We start from the raw sequence: 26,658 nt of genomic DNA on the forward strand, positions 1-26,658 counted from the left end.
CACTCGTCCGCCGTAAACGAACACGAGATGGCAGTACAGTCGCTAATGCAATTCAAATGGGAGTTATGACGTGACTCCTTACGTAACAATTAGATGGTAGCATAGTAAACCTGACAAAAGTTGTTACCGTCAAAAGATCGAGCAATCTGTGTACAATATGATCTAGGGCAGCGGTCATCAGCACAGAGCACCCTGGGGCTAGCGTCTCTTACCCGCGGAGAACACACTACACTATGGTACATTCGTAGCTGCTAGCGGGTATGCTCTCTACCGCTTCCTGTTGCACGACGGGGCACACGGGACGGCTCCGCTTACCCTTTACCCATTTCAGCGAGTGCTGACGACCACTGATCTAGGGTAACACTTAATCCTGTGATGTGAACATATGTGAGAATACACAGAGTAGGCTACATAATTTCTTTCGTCACAGAATCTTATGTGAGACGTTAAATTAAAAATGAAATAGAATCGATCGACTAAATCGCTATTTTGTTTTTTCATTTAGAATAAATATCCATGTTACCAAAACTTATTACATTTCATGTTTGAATTGACTTGTATATATCGAATGTGAATAATAGTTCAGCAGAAATCGCTGTCCACGAACAGACAGATGGCTTGGACACAACCATGTTTTTGATATCAGGTTCGCTAAAACGTTTATTTCGGGAAAATCTCTAAATCGACTTTTGCTGCATCGCAACACGTTCTCTAATGACAGTAATAACCAGGCTTCGGTCCTGGGCACAAAAACGCATGAAGTTCAGAACGCACGGACGATAGTTGGTCGAGTGGATTGGGAGATGGAGCGCGTCGTTACTTCGCGTCTCAACATGTAAACAGTCCGTCATAGTACGGCACAAAATATATTTCACCCTGTACAGATGCCGTATATATAGACAATAAATGTCTATCGTTAAAGTATTAACGTGAGTTGTTACCTTCAATCAGGTGTCCCTATGCCGAAGTCTGTTACACGTACCACAGCCAAGCAGCAATACACACAACGGTAATGCACATTACGGACCCACCTGTGCTGTTATAGTCACCTCTCCACACGGGTCATGACGTCATTTATACTCTGTGTACTCTAAACCTCATACTGGTTACTCTGTGTCCCTAGGCCGAAGCCTGGTGATAACTTAAACAATTTTGTAGCCACGGGCGTAGCCCATACGATGGCTCGTTTGTCTTCTAATCCGGAACTGCACCCGAGTGTGCCTTAGATTTTAGTTTGGGCTTTTAACCTGAATGATTTTTTCCTCCGATCTTTCGCCTAAATGTAAGGCGAAGTAATGACACAAAATCCTAGGCCTTGGCTCTCCAAATAATATCTCGCTAACATCTTTTGCCATGGACGACAGTATTTGTTACAGCGTCGTTAAATATCTGAATAAAAAAAATTGTGCAAGACCATGAAAAACAAACCTTTCTGTCCAGATGTCCAAGACGACTTGATCCTTGTACGAAGTCTCCCCTACAAATCTGTGAGTTACCAATTCTATCCTGGCAGGTGAACTCGCGTTCTGCGCTTCGAACCTTGCCATCACCAGATCGGGAAAGAAGTTCATCTCCCTCATAGCGAGAACTTGATCCACAGCCCGAGAGTATTTGGCGTGTCTATCCTTCTTCACTTCTGTGGTGGGAACATCTACTGGGATGAAGAAAAACCTCCTGTTGGCGCGTGCCAGCGACCGCCTCGAGAGTCTCGTCACCGCCTGAACCATTGCCACAGGGTCCGACACTTGGAAGATCAACCCGTGACACTTTTCGTCCAGTGCCTTCAGAATTATATTGTCTACGAGTTGTTCATCTTCGATGTCCAAGCGATAGCCGTCTATGCTGGCCGCGATGTAATCTTCTGTGTTGTGTGACTTCTCTGTCACTAGAAGGACGCAGCGAAAATTGGAGAAATACTTCAGAGATATTTCTCTCGCCATGTGGCTCATCATCACTTCGTTGTTATTTCTATTCTTCTCGTAGTTATTCATCTTACAGCAAACATATGATATGTACAGTATTGTTAAAAGTGACACAATCGTTAAGATTTTCGAAATAGACGACATTTCTGAAATATACGTTTCAACTAGTGATCAGTCGTTTTTATTTTGAAAGTTCAGTAGTAAGCAACGGCATTTATAGCGATTTATGTATTTACAAGTACACAAAGCCATGGTTTATCACGTCACGCCCTCAACTTCAATATTCTATTAGAATGTTATTGATTCCTCTTTGTCAACACAATTTACGTGCAAGAATGCATTATGTTCAGATTGCTTGTAATATTACTTATCCAAGGTAATCCTTTATGTAATATTATAATACAGGGCGGTCCATATTTATATCCAACTTTTTCTTGGCTTAGTAACGTAAATAGGTATTAGTGGCCCATTCCACCTCTAAAATGTACTGTGTTCCATATCATTTGAAGCACATTTCGCACTCCCAGTAAAATAGTGTTGTAACTCGAAAATTGTGGTTTTTAAATGTATGCTATTTCCTAGAAAATACTCTGTAAAATTGTTTTAATAAATAGATGCCAACATATTTGAGAATTTACTACAGTAGGGCATCGATTATCCGAGTACCGATCAACCGAAACATCGGTTAACCGAAAGCGTTCCAGTCTGAAAAAAAAAAAAAAAAAAAAAAATCTTTCCCTAAACTTTAGGCCTACTTTAATGGCCGTTTTGAACTTGTCAAACTAGGCTAGTCAGTTTTCTGTGTTATTTGTAAGACGTGTGATACAAAATATATACTCTATGTACAGTTTTGTGTTTAATATAATTGTCTCTTTGTTCCATACTGCTCCTATGATACCAGTACAATTTGTTTTCGTCAATGATCGGTTATCTGAAAAATCAGTTATCCGAACACTCCCCGTCCCCAAATGTTTCGGATAATCGATTCTCTATTGTATTTTATTATTAGAATTTCATATCTCCAACTAGTAAGATGACGTTGAAAATAATTTACGAAAGTAATATGTGATTTTCGACTTACGACAATATTGAATGAATGAATGAATGAATGGATGAATGAGTGAGAGGAGAAATGGGAGAAGAAACTTTAAAGATAAGTGAAAACACGTCCTTGCAAGGGAGTTGGGGCTGTGAAAAACTGAATATGCGAGCTCCAAGTCTGTTGGCCATTTGTCTCACTTCGGGTTTCGCTACTCCACTGAAGGAGCGCTAGAAAATATCGAGGGAGAAAGCCGAAAATGGACGTCACTTATTAGCTACAACATACGGGGGGGAAGGGGGGAGAAGTATAGCTAGCTGACCCAGAGGAGTTAGAAACGCGAAGGTACCAACTAGGAGGAGAAGTGATCGAAGTCTAGGCAACGAGAAGGTAATAGGCAATTTGGCTGTTTGAAGATTCGAACGCGTAGGAATTAATCATCTTAACAGTAATAAAATTACGAACTTACGAGTATAGGTGACACTCTGCAAATTTTAAAGACAGTTAACAATAACAAACACATGAACGCCACAGAGGATTATTATATAGCTACATATTCTAATAATAGTATTACGCATTTACTTAACGAACAATTCCCCAATTTAAATAACCCGCTTTAAAAAATTGTAAAGAAGTAAATTCTTGGTAATCCACTAGGTTTGCCAGGTGCATAGTTTTCTTTAAATGCTAACGTATTTCAGTAAAGCTCAGTCGTGTTGCTACAACATTGCGGTTAGGTTAGCATCTCCTCAACCAAATTTGTAAGTATTAAAAACCACGATTCTAAATTCAACATTCACTTTTTAACTTTCAATTTCAAAATTTTTACACTTCCCCATTATATTTTACAGGACTTTGGTTTCATACACCGCTCAAACAGCAGCACGAGCGAGCTATATACCATAGCATGTTCTACTATTTGGTGATTTATGACCACCTGCAATTAATATTGTCAAATTATTTTATCTCGTTGTACATTTAATCATCAGCACATTGTTTGCTTTTTCTATACTTTGTATGGTATTAAATTTTATGTTACACGTATGTTCTTAATTGCATATGCTTACACCGCCTATCATATTAACTTTTCCAAACATTGTTAACGATTATATTTAAACCAGTAATTATAAGTGTTCATTACGTGTCATTGCTTCGATGAGACCTGAGGATGCCATAGTCATGGCGAAAACGTTCGTCTGTCATTATGTACCATTTCATGTAATAATCTAATGTTTAATTTTGATTATTGATAAGTAATTCTGACGGTAATAGATCTATACATATTTGTAATTTTATTATTATACTTATCGGACCCAACATGCCTTTGAAATTGTTAACAGTAATAGCCAATTGGCTCTTTGATGATTTTCCTCAGATCAGGAGACCAGCCAATTGGCTCTTTGATATTCCACTGGGTGTGCGATATGAAGCAGTAATATAATTTTATTCTCAGTGCGGTCCGAAACGTGTAAAGAAATTGTAAACATTACACGGGAACGGCTTAACAATGCGTTTTCTGGACGGATCATTGGGCGCTGTAGGAATGTCGAGTCGCCTGCAAGAGTCCCAGATTAAACACAGTTGCACCTTTTTCTGTGAGGATACCTTAAAGAAAAGGCGCCAGGAAACCTCGGGATGTAATTACTTTAGAAGCGGTAATTCGAGAGGAGTGTGGTCTGGTGCCAAGTTATATGTTTGTGAGGGCAGTACAGAACGTTCAGCCACGTCTGGAGAAATGTGCAGCAAATGCTGATGCTTACGTTGAATTTTAAGGAATTCTAATGATGTACTACTGTTTTATTCTAATTTGATCCTCTCGTGTAATGTTATTTAACCCATGTGTAATAGGCCTAAATGTATGAAAAGTTGGATATGAATATGGGTCGCCTTGTAGATAACAATTTGACATATGTCTAATCACTCTAACCTAATGCATCTATCTGTTCATCCATTCATCTCTGTCTGCCTATCTGTCTACCTGTGTGTCTGTCTACAGTACTATTCAACTATCCACCTACTCAGCTACCTGCCTAAAGTATGTACCTGATCCATCCATCGATTCCTCTATCTGTCGATATATGTTTCTATATATCTATATTACCTCTTTGTATGTCTATCTGGCTGTTTATCTCTGAATCTACCTGTCTGTGTGTTTGGCTGCCTATGTGTCTGTTTATGTGTATCTGTGCACACTCTGTCTATATATTTCTGTATCATATTCTATATTAATTTTCTTTGTTGAAAATAGACAGATATTTAAATATAAACTTAGCCAATATACTAGTGTTTTTACGGCTGAACTATATGCCTTTTACAGAGCTTTATTGTTTTTAATTAGACAACTCCGGGGCAGATTCCTTATCTGCTCTGACTCTTTAAGCGCCATTCAATCACTGCAGTCTTTTAATTCTGAAGATCTCCTTGTGTTAAGAATCCAAGAGCTCTTCTACACTCTCCTTAGCTCTGATTCTTTGCTTGGAGTAGTGTGGATTCCGGTCATGTAGGAATTTCGAGTAATGAGGCCGCGGAGGCTGCAGCAAGAGATGGTGCTATGTATGGCTCTGAAGTATATTGGCGCGAGAGGTGGCAAGGCATTCAAAATTATTTGAAATATAGAATATGGTGGCAATGGGAAGGAGAATGGTCTGCACTAGAGGGAAATAAATTACGAAATATAAAGAATGCCGTCCGAGTTAGGGATTCATCAACAAGAGCGTCACTACACGAAGTTTTACTCACCCGATTGAGGATTAGCCACTGTCGTCTGGCCATCTCCTATATGGCGAACCTCAACCGGAATGTGAGATATGCTATGTAGCAATTACGGTCGAGCATATTTTATTACGTTGCAAGAAATATGACCGTGATCGTCGACAATATGCAATTCGCCCGACTCTACGTGGCGCTCTTGGAAATGATTTTAATTGTGCAAGTGCAGTTTTGAGATTTTTATCGAATACAGGACTTGACAGGGTGATTTAGTTTATATTGACTCTTTTTAAGCTTCGGGCCCTTTACATCCGGAGGTTATATTTGTTTTATATTTCTTTTTTTACATACCTGACATTTCGGACACCTTACATCAGAATATTTTATAAAATTTTATTGTTTGAAATGTGCTATATAATTTGCCTCTGGTGCCTTTGTTTTATTATTTTATTGTTTTAAGTTCTACCTAGCGTCTGAGAACTGCTCACTTTTATGAATTGTATGAATTACCTTGTTGATACTGCATTTGTTTACCTCGTTTTTACCGTGACAACGTTTTATAATTGTTTTTAGCATTATGAGGCCGCGGATTCTGCAGCAAGAGATGGTGCTATGTATGGCTCTGAAGTATATTGACGCGAGAGGTGGCAAGGCATTCAAAATTATTTGAAATATAGAATACGGTGGCAATGGGAAGGAGAATCGTCTGCATACGGTCGAGCATATTTTATTACGTTGCAAGAAATATGATCGTGAGCGTCGACAATATGCAATTCGGCGGACTCTACGTGACGCTCTTGTAAATGATTTAAATTGTGCATGTGCAGTTTTGAGATTTATATCGAATATAGGACTTGACAGGGTGATTTAGTTTATATTGACTCTTTTTAAGCTCCGGACCCTTTATATCCGGAGGTTACATTTGTTTCATATTTGTTTTTTTACTTACCTGACATTTCGGATACCTTACATCCGAATATTTTATAAAATTTTATTGTTTGAAATGTGCTATATAATTTGCCTCTGGTGGCCATTGTTTTATTATCTTATTGTTTCATTTTAAGTACTACCTAGCGTCTGAGAACTGCTCACTTTTATGAATTTTATTAATTACCTTGTTGATACTGCATTTGTTTACCTCGTTTTTCCCGTGACAATGTTTTATAGTTATTTTTAGCATTATGGTTATCGTATTTTTTGTATTTTAGATAAGGGCACCTGCGGTTAGTAGATACTGCATAATAGAAGCCCTGTATTTATATAGATAATTCTAATCCTGTAAAAATTGGGCGCTATAAAGATTGTGACTGACATCTATTGAAGTTCAAAAGAATTCTCAACGAAAAGTAGCAATAATTCTGCCCGTAATATAAGGTCCGAAAACATATTAGGCAATTGATTTTTTTTTTCGTTGTTGGTAACTCTATAGCATCTATTAGATGCTTTTATTGTTGTGCTAACAGATGGAGTTATTTGTCAATAATGTAACGCAGAAACGTGTGTTCAGGTTACTGCCCAGCGACAATCCAGGTGTATTTTATATTTTTGATGATTGGCTAATTAATATTAACCCGGGACTCTCACAATCATACAAATTTCCAGACTCTAGACAGACCACGGAGGCCGTCAGATTTTATTTGTCACTTCATTTTAAGCAAGAAACGAAATTAAAAATTGTTATTGGGATCGATGTCAATTCATCGCTATTTTGTATTTTTGATTTCAAATATCAAATACAGACACATTAATTTGTAATAAAATATGTTACTTTACGTTTGTATCATTTGCTATAAGCTGCAAAAATATCGAAATATGTTTTTTTAACATCGCAATACTTTCTCTGTTCAAAAAGTATTATAAGTATTATTATTATTATTATTATTATTATTATTATTATTATCATCGTCATCCTTATCGTCATCATCATCATCATCATCATCATCATTGGGGCCCGGATGTTTGACAAAATGCCTTTTTTTATTGGGTAGAAGTAAATCATTTTTTTTTCATAGACATAAATATGATTTGGGATAAATCAAAGTATAGAGCCAATTTTTATTTTGCCTCTTAAAAGTGTTTCTTACTATAAGTAATAATTATATATTATATATATTATAATTATACATAATATTTATAATTCAATAATAAATGCCTTTTTTGTTATTTAAAAGCAATTTTTTTGTTTATTTGCAATTTTCTAATTAATTGTAATGTAATGTGTATGAAATTTAAATATATGAAACAATGACACACTTTAGTAACAATAGTAAATAAAAGTAATTTATTTCGGTGCTTGACCTGCTAATAATCGTGCTTTAATACTATTGGTGTAATATGAATAATGATTGTCAAAAATAATATTGTCATGTCTTCATGATATCAACAATCAGCTTTATAATTATTTTAAATATTAAGCCCATTCTCATAGAAGTTGTCATGTAGCATTTTAAATTGTTTGCTTTCGTATTTTCAAATCTTATTGTTGCAATTTTGTGCTACACGTGTTTATTATTGTAGGAGAAAGGAATTTGAGTGAGGTACAGTCAGTTATTGTCGGGTGAATGGAGGTATAAGATCGGTTAGCTAGAATGTCTAATTTCAGTAAACCATTGAAAAGTAAACTTCATGCTTACGTTAATGAATTTGGTGCCACTGTATTTTCAACCGATGGAACAGTTTTGTTATGTAAGGTTTGTGAAAAGACAGTTAATTACGAAAAAAAAAAAAAGTATTTTATAACTCGGCATGTGTCAATTACGAAGTAAAAATGTGAGTTATATTGATGTAATTTAAATTTATTGCTAAAATATATTATGCATTTTTAAAATTTATAATGCTTTTTTTTTCAACATTTATTGTGCCTATTTTTTACGTTTTTATTGCCTTTTTTGCCTGCCTATTTTCACTCTTACAAATGCCTAAACATCCGGGCTCTAATTCATCATCATCATCATCATCATCATTATCATCATCTACATCTACTATACTAAAATACAAATTTGTTTTAAAGGAGTAGTCCGTATCTCGAAACGTAAGAAAATACAATGCAAGTTATATCTGGTGCTTTTAATAAAAATATTTAAACGAACGACTGTTCTTTTATTTTTGTCTTCTGTCTAACTGTACTATAACATTTCTTTAATAAATTAAGCTTAGGTATGCTTAGTTCGTCTTTTGGGAATTTCTTAAACAACGGATGAAACATGCAGTAGGAAGATCAATATAAAATGCACGGTCAGATAACTAGCATGACTTTTATTTGCTGGATAAACATTCAAACTCTGTAAATAATCGAGTTTGTTTCCATGGAAAACATCGGAGTGGACAGAGAGATGTAAGAAATAGTCTGTTTGTTTATTTCTCAAACACGAGTGCAGTTATGCAAAGAATGTAAACAGATACTTCAAGAATGAAACATGTCCCATAAGGGAATTCGGGGAAATATGGTCAATACTACGTTTTCATGTCGAAACTCTTGCAACGAATTATGTTTTTCGCTAATAACGGCTAATATAAAGTGAGAGTACCGTAATGGTTGCTGTGGGAAGCGCGCTGTGCAGTACTGTCTCGTATTGTTATTAAAACAGTCTTCTAAAACGAGAGTATTTACTTCCAAGTATACTAAAATTTCACAATACTTATTTTAAATATGTTATATGCAATAGATTACACATGAACTTTAGAAAATAGTTTAAATCTAATAGCATACATATAGAGAATATACATCTTGAACTGCCGTTCTATTGCGTCAGACGTTGTTCTGTGAATAGTTTACGGTAGTGCCAACTGTTGAAAGTAAACCCAAATGTTGGGGTAATAAGGGCACTAATGTTCGGGGGAATATGGACAAGCATTACACTTCATAAAAATGACTCTTCAGTCTTGATGAAAATGGCTTACAAATGACTATAAGAGCGAAAGATGTCATTGCACCCAAAGAACAAAGTGATGCATTGAATTTACCCTAAAGAAAAGGGAGAAACCATTACCCTTGTGGCCTGCTTCAATGCAGCAGGGAACTACTTTCCTCCAAGTATCATTATAAAAGGAGTGAGGACAATAATGACTGAAAGAAGAGCTGCCTGCTATCAGTAAGGTGTACGTCAACAAGCAGTCTGCTTACATTAACGGAGATACGAGGTGTGATCATTAAATTCCGAGACATGTCCCATAAGTGGAAATAAAATTACCTCATTTAAATTTGGCTGCCATCCCCTTGAAGGTAGTGAGGAACTCCCGTTTCTCCTACCAGCATCGTTGTAATCGCGACCTCGATACTTATTCGGGAGTAGGATAAGTTTGAAGAAAAATAATACGAAAAAAGAATATTTTTATCTATAAAAAGTAAGGGCATAAGGTCCACAAAACATATAGAAACATATATTGTAGGAAAAATATCATGTTCCTACACCTCGTATTTAAAATTATAAAATTTAACATTGTGGAGATAAGACCTAATGGGGCTCCTTACCCCCTGCTGCTTAATGAAGTGGGGAAGAGAGCACGGAGGGTGTCACTCATTTTTTCCCCTGCAGCGCAGGCTCATGTTGGTCCCAAATCCCGGAGCATTGAACTTACGAGTGGGTGTCGAAATAGCTTCGTCCACAGGCCCAAATTCAATCTTTTTCTAATATCTTCGTAATCTCTTCTTGTACTTCTTGTTTCTTTCATCTTTCTCTCCCGTTTAGGCTGATCATACGTACCGTTTTGAACGGACAATACCGTTACTTTCCTATGTCGCGGCCATCCTTACATTGGGCCATTGTGAGCACTATATATGCGATGACTGTCCAAGTCCGGAAAATGACCTGATTACATTCGTGAATCAGATGCTGGCAGGTGGGCCATCCAGTCTTAACGTTGACAGATCGAGGTTCCCATTTCATACATAGTTTCCAAGGCCCGGAGCCCCAAGCTACGCAGAGTGTTGGTGGAATGATAAATGTTAATGGGAGTACCTCTAGAAAATTTAAATTTATATCTGAACTGATATACGTGGCAAAGAATTGTATCTCTTTTCATAATTAACTTATACAGGGACATCATTTTATTTTTACTTCAATTTTTATTGTACCTGAGTTTTTGAATGTACTTCACTTCCACCCCTTCTACTAGTAAACTTCCAACCGTTCTCCACACAGAACCAAGGCCGCGTATGTAGTCAAAGTCGCCTTAGGGCCATAGTAAACACAAACAGTACTGAGTATAGTACGTTTCAGAATTATTTTAACATGAGTTACTAGTACGAAGGACGAAACTGGTAATTGGAATTAGGTACAATAGTCAGTCTATAGTGTAATAATATGCACAAAAGAACTGAAGCCTATATCGAAATGAACGGCCACCATTTTCAAAATTGTGTTTAAATATCCATATTATGATTATTTTTCAATTTAACTTCATTCTCCATATTGTACGCTAATATGCTTGTAGACAGTATAATGTACACTGCATAATGAATACGTCCGAATGGATAGCTTAGTTCGTGAGTAAACACACTCATTATTAATAGAGTACTGTATTTTCTTTAAAGAAAAACCTAATGAAAATTATCAAACTCAAAATCGCGATATTTCCTAGTTTACTTAAATTAACTACTTTTCTTCCCTCCTATACCTAGTAAAATGATTTGTTTGTATTTTACGCCAGTATCATCGAACTCCAGTCGTGGAAAGGGATAGCAAACGGTGTTTCCGGTTTTCAACCGTTAATCCAATAGTATAGCCAGGTTAATATTAGAAATGTTAATAAAAATAAAATGATGTCTCTGTATAATTGCTGTACCAGTAAGGCAGGGATGTCAAGTGCGGGCATACTGTACTCTCTGACAAGGAGTTTAGAGACCTTCTGGGTACAGAATCGCATGCAGGCATACGCCTGAAAGAGATTCTACGTCACTGTAAGCCTCATTTAAAGGCTAGAAATGCCTGCGCTTGACATGCCTGCAGTAAGGCATACGTACTTATAATACAAATAGTAAAATTTTGTTGCGTGATACGCCGTGTGATCGGCTTTCCTTTGGTCACTTCTTGTTTCCGAGACTGTACGTATTATTGATCCATAAGTATCGGATTGAAGAGATAATGTAAATGAACTTCGTATCCCATTTTCTCGAATAGTTCTGAAGCCTGCAATTCTAATGCAATTTAAACTAAGCTGTAAAGGGTAGCTATTTTTCGTGATAGCTAACCCAGCTGAAGTACCTAATTTAAGCAATATTTTTTTCTGAATTTTGTGGAATGATTTTTGTACTGATTATTAAATATTTTCTCTAAAATCTGCAAAGTGAAAGTTGGAGCAAATAAGGAGTTCGCGATTTAATAAATCGCGTTGAGGAAAAAAATTTAGCCTACGTGTTATCCGGAATATCTAGCCTATATAAATAATAAATATTGTCAACTATTAATTGGACGAAGCACATACCACGAGTAGTGTTAAGAATTGTACGTCCTTAGTGTAGATACATTCTAAATCAAGATTATTCCTGATATTCAGTTTGGTTTTTGATCGAAACATTCTACCATACATAAAATTGCAAAGAGTGGCTGAATGCATCATAAAAGGCTTTGAAAGAAAACAGTATACTGCTGCTGTGTTTCTGGATATTGTCAAGGATTAGATGTTATTTGGCATGATGGTTTAATCTTAAATTATATAGAATTGGTTTTCCTGACTATCTCACACGCATCTTGAAACGTTTGTCATCTGAATGTCAGTTCTTACTACCGGTACGCATAGATGTTATAAAATCAACGCTTCGTCCAGTTTTAGCCAGAGTAACACAACAGTCTATACAGTCACCACTTCTCTTCAATCTCTTCACATATGACATTCCCAATTTACAACCGTCATACATAGCTATATATGCTGATGATAGGTTCTCTTTTATTCTCATTGCAGTCTGAACACTGCAATTACTACTGTTCAATCATCCCCAACATTACCAAGACAGAAACTGAAATGATCTGTTTAAGACCTATTCATAATCGGTCTCCTTTGGTTCTTCTGAATGAAGAAGTCACTTAACTCTTTACTCAAGAAGCTGTAAAATATCTGAGCATGTTATTAGCTACGAAACTTACATGGAATGTCCACATCACTCACATTGTTCGCTAGTCTCTTCTAGAATTCGAAAGTTATACCCATTGGTTACTAGACATTCACAAATTGGTTTGGATTGTTCAATGTTACTCTATACCTCGCTTGTACGACCTCATTTAACTCATGGAGCGTCAATGTGGGGGATAGGGCATAGCAAACTCAAATAGGTACATCGCCTCAAATTCTTCTAAACAAGTTCCTCCGAACAGTAACAAATGCTCCGTGGCTTGTAAGAAATCAACAGCTGCATCAGGAAATGGGAATTATTCCAGTGCACAATACATCCATTCAATGCCAAAAGTTTTCTTCAAATACCTTCCTGACATTCCTGGAGCTATGACATAAAACATTGGAGCAAGATTTTACCAGTCGTCTACACTTAAAATGAAACTTCCTCAGATGATTCTTCATAAATCTTAATCATAACAACATAGAAACGTCAGGATCACATTTTGATCTCTTCTCTGTTTCTCAGATTTCACAGCAGTCCATTAAATTAATTAATTAGAAAATAAATCCAAAAAGAGGAGTGTAAACAGCCAACCTCATCATGCTATTATATAGTGAGTTATGGCATCATTGAACAAGGATCGCTGCTTACTGGTCGACCAATAAACAATTCAATAAAAAATAATTATAAAAATTCATTACCTAGAAAAAGAAGATGATGAATGACAACCTTATGACTATTCTCGTGCGATTGTCAGAAAAGGTACGTTATTGGAAAGGACGTGTTCCGAAATTCTTTATTTAAAAATAACCCTAATGCAATGTTCCTCACTTTCATCATCATCATCATCATCATCATCATCATCATCCTCACTCATTCCCTACACTACATTTACACGAACACTTAACATACACTCACCATAGTACAGGGCATAACTCTTCACAGATAATGTGGCCCGCCGAAGTGGTGTGCAATTTGAAAATGGGTCACAGTCCTGTCATCTATCCGCAATATGCGGAACCCGAATCTCGCAAAGTGAAGTGGGTAGGCATTAGTCACTGATACACACACACACACACACACACACACACACACACACACACACACACACACCATGTAGGCCTATATTACATTACAATACAAATATTGCAAACGTGAAACTTAATTTCCAGGCATATACAACAATGACGATGTACATTTTATTTTATTTGAAGCTGCTATCTAAATTGTACATGCCGGTATTCTAAATTATGTTTGTATACTTATTCATATAATAATAATTAAGAAGATTGCGAAAGTGTTGTTATGGTAACAATGTATTATTTGAAGGTTTCTTAAAAATGCACTGAATTGTTGACATTTCAGTTCATTACTATGGTTATACGAAAACATTTTTAGATTTGATGAAGTGGTGATAAAGAAGGCTAAAATAATTCCAATTGAACATTTAAAGACAAGAATAATGTGTTCATTCAACTGGTAATATATGTCTATCAACATTTCTGGAAATTCCGTAACTATAATTTGCTTTTCAGTTCATTAAAAAATTTAGATACTTCTGTTGTATAACAAGACATTTGTGTGCCTTTGATTGCCGTATTATGATTGGCTAAAGCCGGAGATAAAGGTTGTGGGAGGTTCACCGAACGTACATAGTCTGAATTCTGAGTTGCTTTCGCCATTGTTAAGGGAATTTTAGGATAAGCACAATATACTTATAGGCAAATTGATGTATTTCCAGTCCACTACCACAAGCACTCAGAACAGTATTTTTCAGCACAAAACACTATCTCGCTTTTAATTATACTGTTGAAAATATTATTGCTTTCGGAATTTCTTACGCTGTTTGTCCATCTACGCGTGTAATAACAAAAGTTAATAGGCCTAGACTGTAATATACTGGTACTACATTACAACAGAACTGATTTATGAACTGAATTTTACATTTTAGAAACTAATAGTAATTTGAAGAGTTATACTGTTTACCAATACCATACATTTAAAGACAAAATACTTGAGTGCTATGTATATTTGAGTCTAGGGCCAGTTATTTTTAAATCATGTTTAACTGTCGTGTTTTGGAAATAGTACCTCATATCCTCAATATCCTTTTTGATTACAATTCAGTAACTTTGAATAGCCCTATTATCATTTTAAGAAGCCAATGGTAACTGCTTTCATCTCGCTAACATTTATGTGTTACATTTTAGACCCCCTTCCCTCACATCACAATGCTATCAATTATGAAACTATGAAATAGTAATTATTTAATAATTATTCCGGGTAAGCTGAACTAATTTAATGTATGATTACCTACTTATTTATACAATTACTCTAGTTTATGAATATGAGGCCTATGGAATTATTTGTATCCCATTCTTCACAATTAGGCCTAATAAGATTGTTACTGAATTAAACAACATATTCGTTTGTTGAATCTCAATGTTTTATACACGTTTGTGTTTTCTATTTAGCGGGCATCAGATAAAAAGTGAAGAGACGGTTTTTGTTAAAACGGGGAACTTTGATCGCCAGTAGGGAAAACGGAAACATTGACGTCATGGAGGAGGAGGAGAATGAGGAGGTTTATTACTCCATGCTGATGCGCCTTATTGGTTAGGTCATTAGCAGGGAACGGATTTATATGGACTAAAAATATATGAAATATGTAAATATATATGTAGTTATTTTTACCAAAATATGGAATTAAATATGGATTTTTACCAAAATATGGAATTAAATATGGACTTAAAATTATAAAAAAATGACTATGTACGTTAAATATTGGTACATTTTAATCAAACTAAACAAAAAATATAATGGACGTACCTTATCTTCCAATGTAGTTTCAACAAAACACAATTTTTATTGTCTGTTACCATAACAATAGGTTACAAACATTTCTTTCAAGTGCTGAAAAGTGAATCTTCTTCTATTGTCTCTGAGGATAGATTTATACTGACTAAAAGAGCGTTCGACGTCACAAGAAGTAACTGGTACATAATTCAATTTCACAATGTCTGCTGGGGATAAGTCCAAGTTAATCTTCACTGTTGATTCACCACTCATCACAGCAACAACCTTTTGTAGTTCTTCATATCCAGGGTTTTTTGAAAGTACAGTGTCCACCTTAGCTCTTACTGCATCTGCAACTTTACCTCTACCACGATTCAGTTGTTCCACAGTACTATTTATAATTTCAAAACTTTCAGATAGTGAAAGGTGCCTATTTTGGAGACTTTTGAGCGTTTTTATGATGCATGAAAATGTATGCTGAATGTGAGCTAAGTCATTCTTCACACTTATGTCACAGGTAACTGTTTTCGCAGTATCAATTGAGACTGCATCTTCAGAGTCCAATGCAAGGAGAACATTGTTAATAGAGTCTATATGTTCGGCATAATATTCAACTGCTTCTAGCCATGTACCCCATCTAGTTAAAATTGGCTTTGGTGGCAATGGAATTTCAGGGTACATTTCTTTCAACACGTTAACTCTACTGGGAGCTTTGAGAAATACTTTTTTCACTGATGAAATCAACAAATCTACTTTAGGGAAATTGTCTCTGACCACTTCTGCCACACGATGAAATGCATGCGCCACACAAGTAAAATGAGTCAATTTAGGATATACAACAGATAATGCTTGTCCAGCTTTGACCATATAAGGGGCAGCATCGCTAATAAAGAATAACACATTATCGTACATAATACCCTTTGGCCACAGGATACCCATAGCTTCGTTGAACAGTTTAACTATAGTTTTGTTATTGCACTTTTCTAGAACATCACAATGTAAAAGAATTCGTTCAGAATATTGTTCACTTAACAAACCGATAACTACATTACCAACAAGTCTACCTTCTTTGTCGGGAGTCTCATCAATGGAAACCCAAATTGAACTATCTTTAATTTCATCTCTTATCTTCTGTATTGTCTCATCGTAGATGGATGGAGCATACGTCTTCCTAAGTGTTGACTCATCCGGGATTGTATGTTGAGTATATTTTTCAAGGAATTCCCTGAAGACCTTATTCTTTAGTTTGTAGAGAGGAATATCAGCAGAGATGAGAGAACGGCACAGGTCGATGTTAAACTCAGATCTTACATTCGATGTTGTTGGTTGTGTTAAAAACAATTGTCTCTGCTTGGAATTTAGTTGTTTGTTGGCCTGATGTTTACTAGTTGTAATGTGTTGTTGCACCAGGAACTTTTGTGTAGATGATACTGCACACTGACACAAATTACAAAATAATATTTTATTGTCAGTTGATAAACCATCTTCTTTAAATTCTGAAATGTAACTTGTTAGTTTTGATTTTAAATTGACTGAATGACGTACTTTTGGCATATTTACCGTCTTTATAGTATGATTTGCAAAACTGAACCTATGTGTACTCTGACTGGCATTTAACTGTTGAGCTGCACAACTGAAGTCTGTTAAAAATTTTAAATTAAATTAATACAGTTTTGTAACTTACTTTCCCATTGTTGATAGGACTGCTAATTTTCAAATAACTCTGATGTTAAAGGGATTACTGAACATGTGTTTAAATCTCTATTGTTGAAATGTATTTTTAAAAGTTAATGGAATTTTGTTTTGTTTTATTGTTAAACCTAATATAATATGGACTGTTTTATATGAAATATGGAAAATATATGGAAATTAACGAAAATATGTACTAAACTCTAAAATATGGAAAAATATGGAAAATAAAAGTAGGATTTTTCAACCCTACACATTGTGAAACATAAAGATAATGCAAAATATAAATTATATTAGCTTTATAAGTAAATATGTATTTACATATAAATCCTTTCCCTGGTCATTAGTAATGACTAGGGACCGTATTTTGTCCCAGGGCGTACGGAGATAATGTTAGCTGTTCATAGACTATATTGACGTGACGTCATATTTGACGCGTGCCACAGCATCTTGTTTGTGCTGAAGTTGACTTTCTATTCATGATTCAAAACTAGACCTCATAGACTGTTTGCAATGCATTACAGTGATAAAGACTGATACTACGATGATGTTATCTACAATTTATTTTTTTTTTCATTTAATTTTACTGGCAGACTTAAACAATCCTTCCACTCAACCAGTATAAAAATGCACAGCAAATATAAATAACAGCAACACAAAAATAATGGAGTAATGATGACGATGATGATGATGATAATAATAATAATAATTTAATAATAATAATAATAATAATAATAATAATAATAATAATAATAAAGCAAAATTCAAATGTGTTTAGTTATATGTAATTCTAAAGTTAAACAATTACAATTTAGCCTTAAATAAGACAATTTGTGTTAAAGAAATGATATTTTATAGTGAAGGACAATTTATTGATATAAAAAATTAAAATCTTTTTCTACAAATCTTATATTTGAACAAAGATCATATTCTAAATACGAAAAGCAGCCGTTTTAAAAGTAGCCAATGTATGAAGCCCCTTTATACACTATTGTAAACTATTTACAAAATAAGTAGGCTACAGCATTATGAGATGAAATACACTTCATTGCAATACACAACATTGCACATAATAGTGTCAAATATAATGTTTGATCAATGTAGACCTATATTATTTATCATAAAGTACAAATAAAAATAGCGTATTCCAGTGTACACAGTTTAAATAATATAAATTATAAATAGCTACGTTTTGTTCTGCCCAACTTGACAAAACAGGATTCACGTGAGCAGACAGAAGAACTTCGCTTGCTACATCCTCGTACTCATTCGTTACAGTAAAAACTCCAATAATACTTAACCTTGTAGTCTTCTGGGACAAAGTACGGTCCCTTGTAATGATCATTAATAAAAGAATTAATAATGTATGAATATGAAAATCGGTGAAAAGTTTCACTAACAATAGATCAGATCCAATAACGTCCTCATAAACAATATGTTTGTAATGAAATACGTATGTTGTTTACCAGTAACATTTAGATATAGTGTAATTCATACTAATAAATATATTTTTTATTTCTTTTAGGGTTTCCAACTAGATATTCGGGCAAAGACAATGGAAATGGCTCTTGCCAATATTAAGACCCTTGTTGTACCACATGAAACTGATGATATGAGTATTAAAAGAGATGACCTTGAAGAAGGGAAAATAAGAGATAATGTTATTTCAAATGATGACGTAAGCGTAGAAAAACCTGATGGACTTGACAGAAACATACGACCGTTTGCCAGAATAAAGCGTCGCAGTGCACTTTGTGTGCCAGTTGCTTCTGTAGAAGTGTATAGCAGTCAGACCCTAACCTCACATTCACGTCGGTTGAAATCAAAATATACTATTTCCATCAAAAGAGGACTACCCTCTTGTTCCAGCCGTGACAGTAGATTCCTGGGTACGTTAATAAAAGGGGATAGTGCAAGCGGTATGTCTATGTCAAGAAAACATCAGTGACACATGTAGGAGATATTAAAAGATACACGGATTTTCAAAAGACAGAACCAAAAAAAAAAAGGACACAGTAAGCATGTTCAGGGAACTAAAAGTAGGCTATTTTAATATCGAAGAAAATGAAGCGAAAGACTGAAAAAATCATACCTGATAAAACAGAAATCAATGCCAGTCATTTCAGAGAAAACGAAGCAGTTGACGATAAACTGTTGTTTTTTCGAGATGCATCTCCCATTATATACGTTGAACATAATTATTTGCCCCGTTATGAAAGCAAAGTAACTGATCGTGCAAAACGTTCACTAGTTGACAATCCTCATTATCAGCTTGAATTTGACGAAGACAATATTGAATCCAATACCAGTAGGACTACCGGTAGATGTGATTCTCCACTTCCTGTAATACGAACACACTATAAGAAAAGTCACATACTAGATTCTCGAAATAACATCAAGAGATGTAACAGAAACATGAAATTGTGTAAATATTATGCGGCAGGCAGTTTCTCGAAGAAGGAAAATGTCTATACATTCATTCAGAATTTCCATGCAAGTTTTATCACACTGGACTTGGATGTTTGGCAGGAGATCGTTGTAAATTCAGTCATAAAGCCCATAATAAAAATATGCAATCCTTATTGATACACATGAGAAAACAGCTTCAAAAGTAATGAAAGGTGGTCACAATAATATCAGCACTTCTGTCGGAAAGAAAAAAAATACCATCGCTTCTTCAAATAGGAGTTCCAATTCCTCCACGACGTTTAATAGAGAACATAATGTTCGAGAAAGACTTATCTTCTCCAAACAAATATGACTTGCCAGTCTCTGAAGAAGGAGGTTCTCGTACACCAATGCCTTCTTCATCCCAAATATGATTCATAAAATGAACATGGAAACTTCGCCGTCATTCAGCCAGAGGACATTAATGACCTTGGAGACTCTAATAACGAGAAGATTGTTCACTTAGAATGTATGAAAGTGAAAAATGTAGAAAACAGAGAAATTGAACAGGAAACGAAAAGTAATAAAGAAATTTCATCCTTCTCTCCACAACCTATAAATTCACAAGAGTGTTACGAAAGTGGACGGTCAGAAAATAATAACATTTTACCTCTGAACCTGTCTAATAAGCAAAGAGAACTTTTCCTAAGGATTCAACAGAAACAGAAGAAAACAAAAACCTCAAACATCATGACCTATCAGAAGAAGATTAAAGTAATAGAATGAATGATGAAGAGGAAAAGAGAATTACTGAAGAAAAGTATTGGTATTCGAGTGATGAATAGGATGCAAGTCTGGTAAATGTTCTCAAGAACATTTCCAGTCAAACGTCTTCATTAAATTCATCTAAGCAACTTCCACATAAAGAAATCAGTGAGTCTGTAAACAGAATTTTTTTATGCTATTAAACTCCAGACAAGAAATATTACGTCTGTCTTGAAAAGAAGTTCATCAAAATCACAGTTGATGCCAAGATACAAGAACCAATAATGCAAGCCAGAGATCCCATACTTGCTTAACGAGATCGTAGTATGAATAACATCACAGCCTCAGCAGCAATGTCTTTTAGTTCCTGCTGCACTCAGACTGAAAGACATTAATCGAAAAACAAGACTAAGATCTGTAAGAACAGACGTAAAAAAATTAGTATTTACAACAGTATTTCTAATGGAATAGAAATAAATGATGACAGTCACCTTACAGAACTGAGAGAAATCATGGGACTTCCCTTCAATCCTGTACCCTATCACAAACCTGCAATTGAAATAGATGCTTCATTACATTCTCATCAAACCATTCCTTACAAGTTAATGCCCATCACAATACCACCACCGAACTTTTCTGGATTAAAAGTGAATAAAGGAGATCCATGCGTTCTTAAAGAATCAAGGTTACGCAAACTTTTCCATTTATTATCAAATTATGTGAAAAACATAGGACCGCTACCACCCATATGATCTACAACGTTGTGTGATACCACTTACTACCAACAACAGAATAATGGAAAAACAGAAACACGTAAAATGAGTATTGTTACAGAGAACTCCAGTATAGAAAACTCCAGTTCTCCAGCAGAGAAAAAACGTACACTCACCATAATGCCTATTACAGATATAAATTCTACTGCTGAATTATAGAGTTCAGAAGATTACAGAGTTACAGAAGATTTGAGCTGCAACAAACCAGTAAAGATATCTCAGCAATTCCAACTTAGCTTATGCCAAACACCAATTCATGATATTACAGAATTGGTAAGTAAATTGAGTGCTGACGCAGACCAGAGGGTAATGATACCTTCTACCAGTATGGACACACAAAGCCAAAGAGTGAGTAATGTGAAGAACAGAGAGAACATGCAACATGACCAGAAATCTTTCACTCTTACTAGTGATAAAATGTGTCATATAAGTAGGTGAAGATGATGTACAGAAGGCTTTGTCCGAAAGTTTATTTGTCATTTAATTTGAGCAATTCATTTTCTTGTATAGATGTACATAAATAAATTAATTTAGGCCTATGTAACTGAAGTATAAAGTCATTAAATAATAATTTGGGGATATAGCTTCAATTTTCAAATTGTTCTATATTTTGATAAGTCTAGTTGCCTGTGTTATTTGTTTACCTTAATCAGAAGATAACACTTACTAAAATTTTCAAATAATTTATGAATATCCTCTTTCTGACACACTATTTAAATATAGGCCTAACATTAAACACAGAAACACTATATTTATTTTGAATTATTAAGAAATAATAATACCGTATTTGCTTTCATTGTAATTTTGTGAACAGTTGCTCCTTTGTCCTTAAAATTTTCAAATGCAGAAAAATGAAGTTCATTTTGCTAACGAGTATCGGAAATTATTTTCAGGGTTTGAAATATATTAATGATAATTAATTATGTAAAGTGTTCCATTTTATTAATCGACAAAAAATTACTTTATCCGTATGAAGAGAAGTGTAGCAGCTTCAATACATATCATTACATAAATGTATAGGATCTCTTGCAAGGAGCATAGAAATTACCGTATTTACAGTAGTGGCGAAAAAACCGGACCGACGGAATAATCAAAGTCCCCGAAATGAGCCACTGCGCATGCCACGCCCGCATTCAAAAGATAGCAAGTAATCTATTGAGGTTGTTGTAGTTTCAACTGCTGACGTAGCCCATTTCGAAAGTCATTAGAAAATAACCTGGTAAAATTCGTGTTCTGGGAATAATAAGTTAATTAAGTAGTAAAATATCGCTGCAATCGAAAATTATTGGGAATAAATTTGAATAAGGAACAAAAAGAGTTTCCTTCTCAACCAGCATTCGAACCACGAAAGTCTTAGTTACCAGTCTATCGTGCTGTCACTGTGAACACGGCTCTGAAATCAGCTACAAGGGTCGGTCCGGTTTTTTGCCACTACTGTACACATTTTAGAACAGGCCTGCACAAGGTTTGCGCTCTCCGAGCCGGCTCACAGCTCATGAGCGGAATGCAGATATTAGCTGCGCTCTGTATAGGGTGGTCTGGAAGGAGGGGTGATCTCGTACAAAATGTACACAAAAGGAAGTGCTATTACGAGTGTTTATGAAATTAATTCCCGTTCAGTGTTTGCAAAACTATCGTGGACTATTATTAATTACCGGCAATAAATAAATATTTATTTTACAGAAATAATAGAAATTCTATAGCTACTTAAATGTACAATATCATTTTGTTATATTTTTATTTATCAGTACATCAAAACGAGGTTTTATGCTGTTGGCAGCTGAAAGGAACAGTAGCCTATGATCGTAATGAAACATCGGTTACAGATGTTCGATGTCTGCCTTTATTAAAGTTGATTATAGAAACCAGTTGCTCACAAATATAAATGTCGAGCCAAACATAGCAATCATTTTCACAGCCAGCCTGTGTAGTCGTGGATATTATTGCTAATGTTTATTCTTGTAAAACTCAATCAGGCTAGTAGTATTATTCAAACGATCTTTAGCCCTTAGGTCACATTGAAGATCAATAAGTTCGAGGTGTAAATCGTTAAATGTTACGTTCCGCCTTTTAGATTCCTCCATACTGTACTGTAGTAGTAGGTAAGCAACGTGAAACAGTTACTGAGAATAGGCCTACACACTGCACTCCACTAGATAACTGAGTGGTCGTTTCCCTCTCCTCTACCTATAGCAAGTATGTCATTCTGACGTATCTTCCTCTCCGTTTCGGCGAGCTGTAAACACCGCTCTCGCGCGCTCGTTGAGCGCTGTTTGTGCAGGTATGTTTTAGAAAAATCTTCACCTTCTAAACCGAAGTGCATGTTATAGGCGATGACGAGGTCTATTTACAAGAAATAGTGCATCTCAAATGCTGTATGTGTCAGTGCTTTGAGAGAATGGTAATCAAACATATGTCAGAGATGATTCGGATTTTCAACTGGGACATGGCGACGGGAGACTTGAAATTCTGAAGATGGAAGTGGGACAGAATGTGATGCATAGAGTTTATGCAACACCTTCTGTACTATAAAAATATTGCTGAGCGCCATTCTCTTTCTAGAGACATAGGTTGCACCGTAAGATAGTGTGATAGGAAATGCATGAAAATAAATATTTCCGAAACTAATATTATGCCCTTCACTAAGAGAACTAGTTTACCTATATTCAATGTACTTTAGCGAAATCAAAACCAAACTAACAGAACTGGTAAGTCTTAGTTATGGCTTTTAAGGAATCAGGAGGTTCATTGCCGCCCTCACATAAGCCCCTAACATTTCCTATGATAGATAAACTTTTCATTAGAGACGGAACGGGTGGTTTGAAAGTGTGACCTACAATTTATTTCCAAATTGAAATATTTATTCAGAAAACTATTTAAATTAACCCTGAACTCGAAACTTGTATTCTTTACCTCAAAGCATTCTTCATACTACATATTTTTTAGGTTACTAGCTGAAAGATCTCGGCGTTGCCCGAGTTGCCCTTTTTGCTTCTATTTTTAATTAAAATGGTTGTTAGACTTTTCGGAAATTTCATAAACTCAACTATAGACAACAAATAAGCTTTCCCCCTCTCCATGAAGGTGAATCTTTATATAGCGTCATTGACATGAATTAATGAACGTCTTAGCCAAATGCCTGAAAGGATTAACTCAATTTAAAACAACTGCAGATTAGGCAACGAAAGAAAAGATTTCATCACGTGCCTTACTTTCAAACGTGTTTTAATATGTATGTATGTATGTATGTATGTATGTATGTATGTATACACATAGGCCTACTGTATACATATTTATTTATTTATTTATTTATTTATTTATTTATTTATTTTGGCGTAGTTAAGGCCCTCAGGCCTTCTCTTTCACATCATTAGAAATACAAATAAAATAATAAAAAATCAAACTATAAATAAAATAAAACCAAACAACGAACATATAGGAAGCTACAGTCACACACACATTAAATGAATTAGCATTGTCTTGAAGTTCATCAAAACAAAAACACTTGCTTGCTTCCTGATCGACCAATAAATAATTCAATAAAAAATAATAATAAAAATTCATTACTTAGAGAGGCGAATAGAAGCATTTGAAATGTGGATATGGAATAGAATTAAGCGTGTGAAATGGACTGACAGAAGAAACGAAGTTTTGCTGGAAAGAATGGATGAAAAAAATATTATGCTAAAACCGGTCAGAAAGAGGAAAAGGAATTGGCTGGGTCACTGGTTGACAAAAAAACTGCCTACTGAAGGATGCACTGAAAGGAATGGTGAACGGGAGAAGAGTTCGAGGCAGAAGAAGATATCAGATGATAGATGACATTAAGGCGGAGACAAAGAGGAAGACAGAATATAGGAGAGACTGGGAAAAGCTGGGTTTGCAGTGAAAGACCTGCCACTATGAATGAATGAACCTAGAAAAGAAGATGATGAATGACGATCTTATGACTATTCTCGTAAGACTTCAGAAAAGGCACATTATTGGAAAGGATGTGTTCCAAAAATCTGTGTTTAAAAATAACCTTAACTCGTAATTGGTGAGGTGGTGGCTGTGGGTACCCCAGCCATTGTAAGAAAAGAAGCCTGCGCCAGGTGGATGTGCGGAGATATATTTTTTTCATTGCTTATTATGCTGCCTGCTTACCTAATTTTGAAGAAAACCTAGTTAAAACAAATAAAAGTATTGGATTAAATGAATTAAAATTTCAGTTTGATAATCTGACAAGGAAAGGGTTTCGGCTCGAACAAGAATTTCGTATCCAACATTTGTATACAGGCCCATCTTCACATCTTTATAGAGCTCCCAAAAGCATTCGTTTGTGTAATGTGTGGTTTGTCTGTTAGAGCACTGTACAAGTTGAGGGGTGGGGAGAGCACTGCACAAGTTAAGGGTGTGGGACACCTTACCCGTAACCCTAGCCTAGCCTAGAAGCCAGTGCGAGTGGTAAAATGTCTAAAGCCCATTTAAGAACAATTTTCTCCAACGTTCTGTCTGATAATATTGCAGCTAATCAAAAGTGTACACTGTTGTGTGATTCATTGAATGCGCACAAGGACACAATCTTAATAAATGAATAATATGGTCATTCCACCTAAAACAAGTAAATATATCCATCCTCTGGATATCTATTTCCTTAGACAATACAAAATACATGCTCGGAGGATAATAGATTACATAAGGACTCTTGCTGAGAATCCAGAACTTAACTTGGGACACCGAGTGTTTATAGTGAAAACGAACTCTTTGATTCATAACCAGTTGTCTGCTCCAGTGTACCGCCCTATGCTTCAGTATTCCTGGCAGTCAGCTCGTTACGTGAATCCTGAACAAGTCTCGGACTTCAAAAATGTAATTCATATGGCATTTGATTTTTCAGCACTGGAGTGTTGTTCAGAAGATTGTTCAGGTGTCGCTTCTGCGTATTGTGCTTATTGCTCTGTTCCATGCTGTTTTATGCATTTTATAGTGAATCCTCAAATGTACTGTACATTTTTAAAGAAGTGTATTGACCAACACCAACCAAACGAAGAGTTACACAAATGAATGCTTTTACTGTCTTTATCGCCATTGTGAGGTAAGCCTCTGTACAAATTTTTAATAAAAAATTCCTGTTCGAGCCGAAACCCTTCACTTGTGAGTGGTACGATGCAAGTTTTTGAGTTGGGGTAAGTGCAATCCCCACCTCACCAGTTACGTGACTAGAAAAATACCTCACCACTTACGGGTTAATACCATAATATTAGATTACAATACAAATATTGGAAATGTGAAACTTAATTTCTAGACATAACAATGACATTGTACATTTTATTTTATTTGAAATTGCTTTATTGTAGATGCCGGTATTCTAAATTCTGTTTGTATACTTATTCATATAATAATTAATCATAGTGCGAAAGTGTTGTTATAGTAACAATGCATTATTTGAAGGTTTCTTAAAAATGTACTGAATTGTTGACTCTTCAATTCATTACTATGGTTATACGAAATCCTTTTCAGTATCCTAACTTTCTTATTTGAAGA

General features: G+C 35.3%; 1 protein-coding gene across 1 annotated transcript in view; it reads right to left on the minus strand.

The window, feature by feature from the left end:
• Positions 1 to 1,991, minus strand: part of LOC138697025 (glutamate receptor ionotropic, delta-1-like) — a 33,129-nt gene extending 31,138 nt beyond the window's left edge. The window contains exon 1 of the mRNA XM_069822618.1: positions 1,429 to 1,991. Within this exon, the coding sequence (XP_069678719.1) occupies positions 1,429 to 1,991 (563 nt within the window). The remainder of the gene's footprint in view (positions 1 to 1,428) is intronic.
• Between the last annotated feature and the right edge of the window lie 24,667 nt (positions 1,992 to 26,658).

The sequence above is a fragment of the Periplaneta americana genome, chromosome 3 (genome assembly GCF_040183065.1).
Source record: "Periplaneta americana isolate PAMFEO1 chromosome 3, P.americana_PAMFEO1_priV1, whole genome shotgun sequence".
Lineage (NCBI taxonomy): Eukaryota > Metazoa > Arthropoda > Insecta > Blattodea > Blattidae > Periplaneta > Periplaneta americana.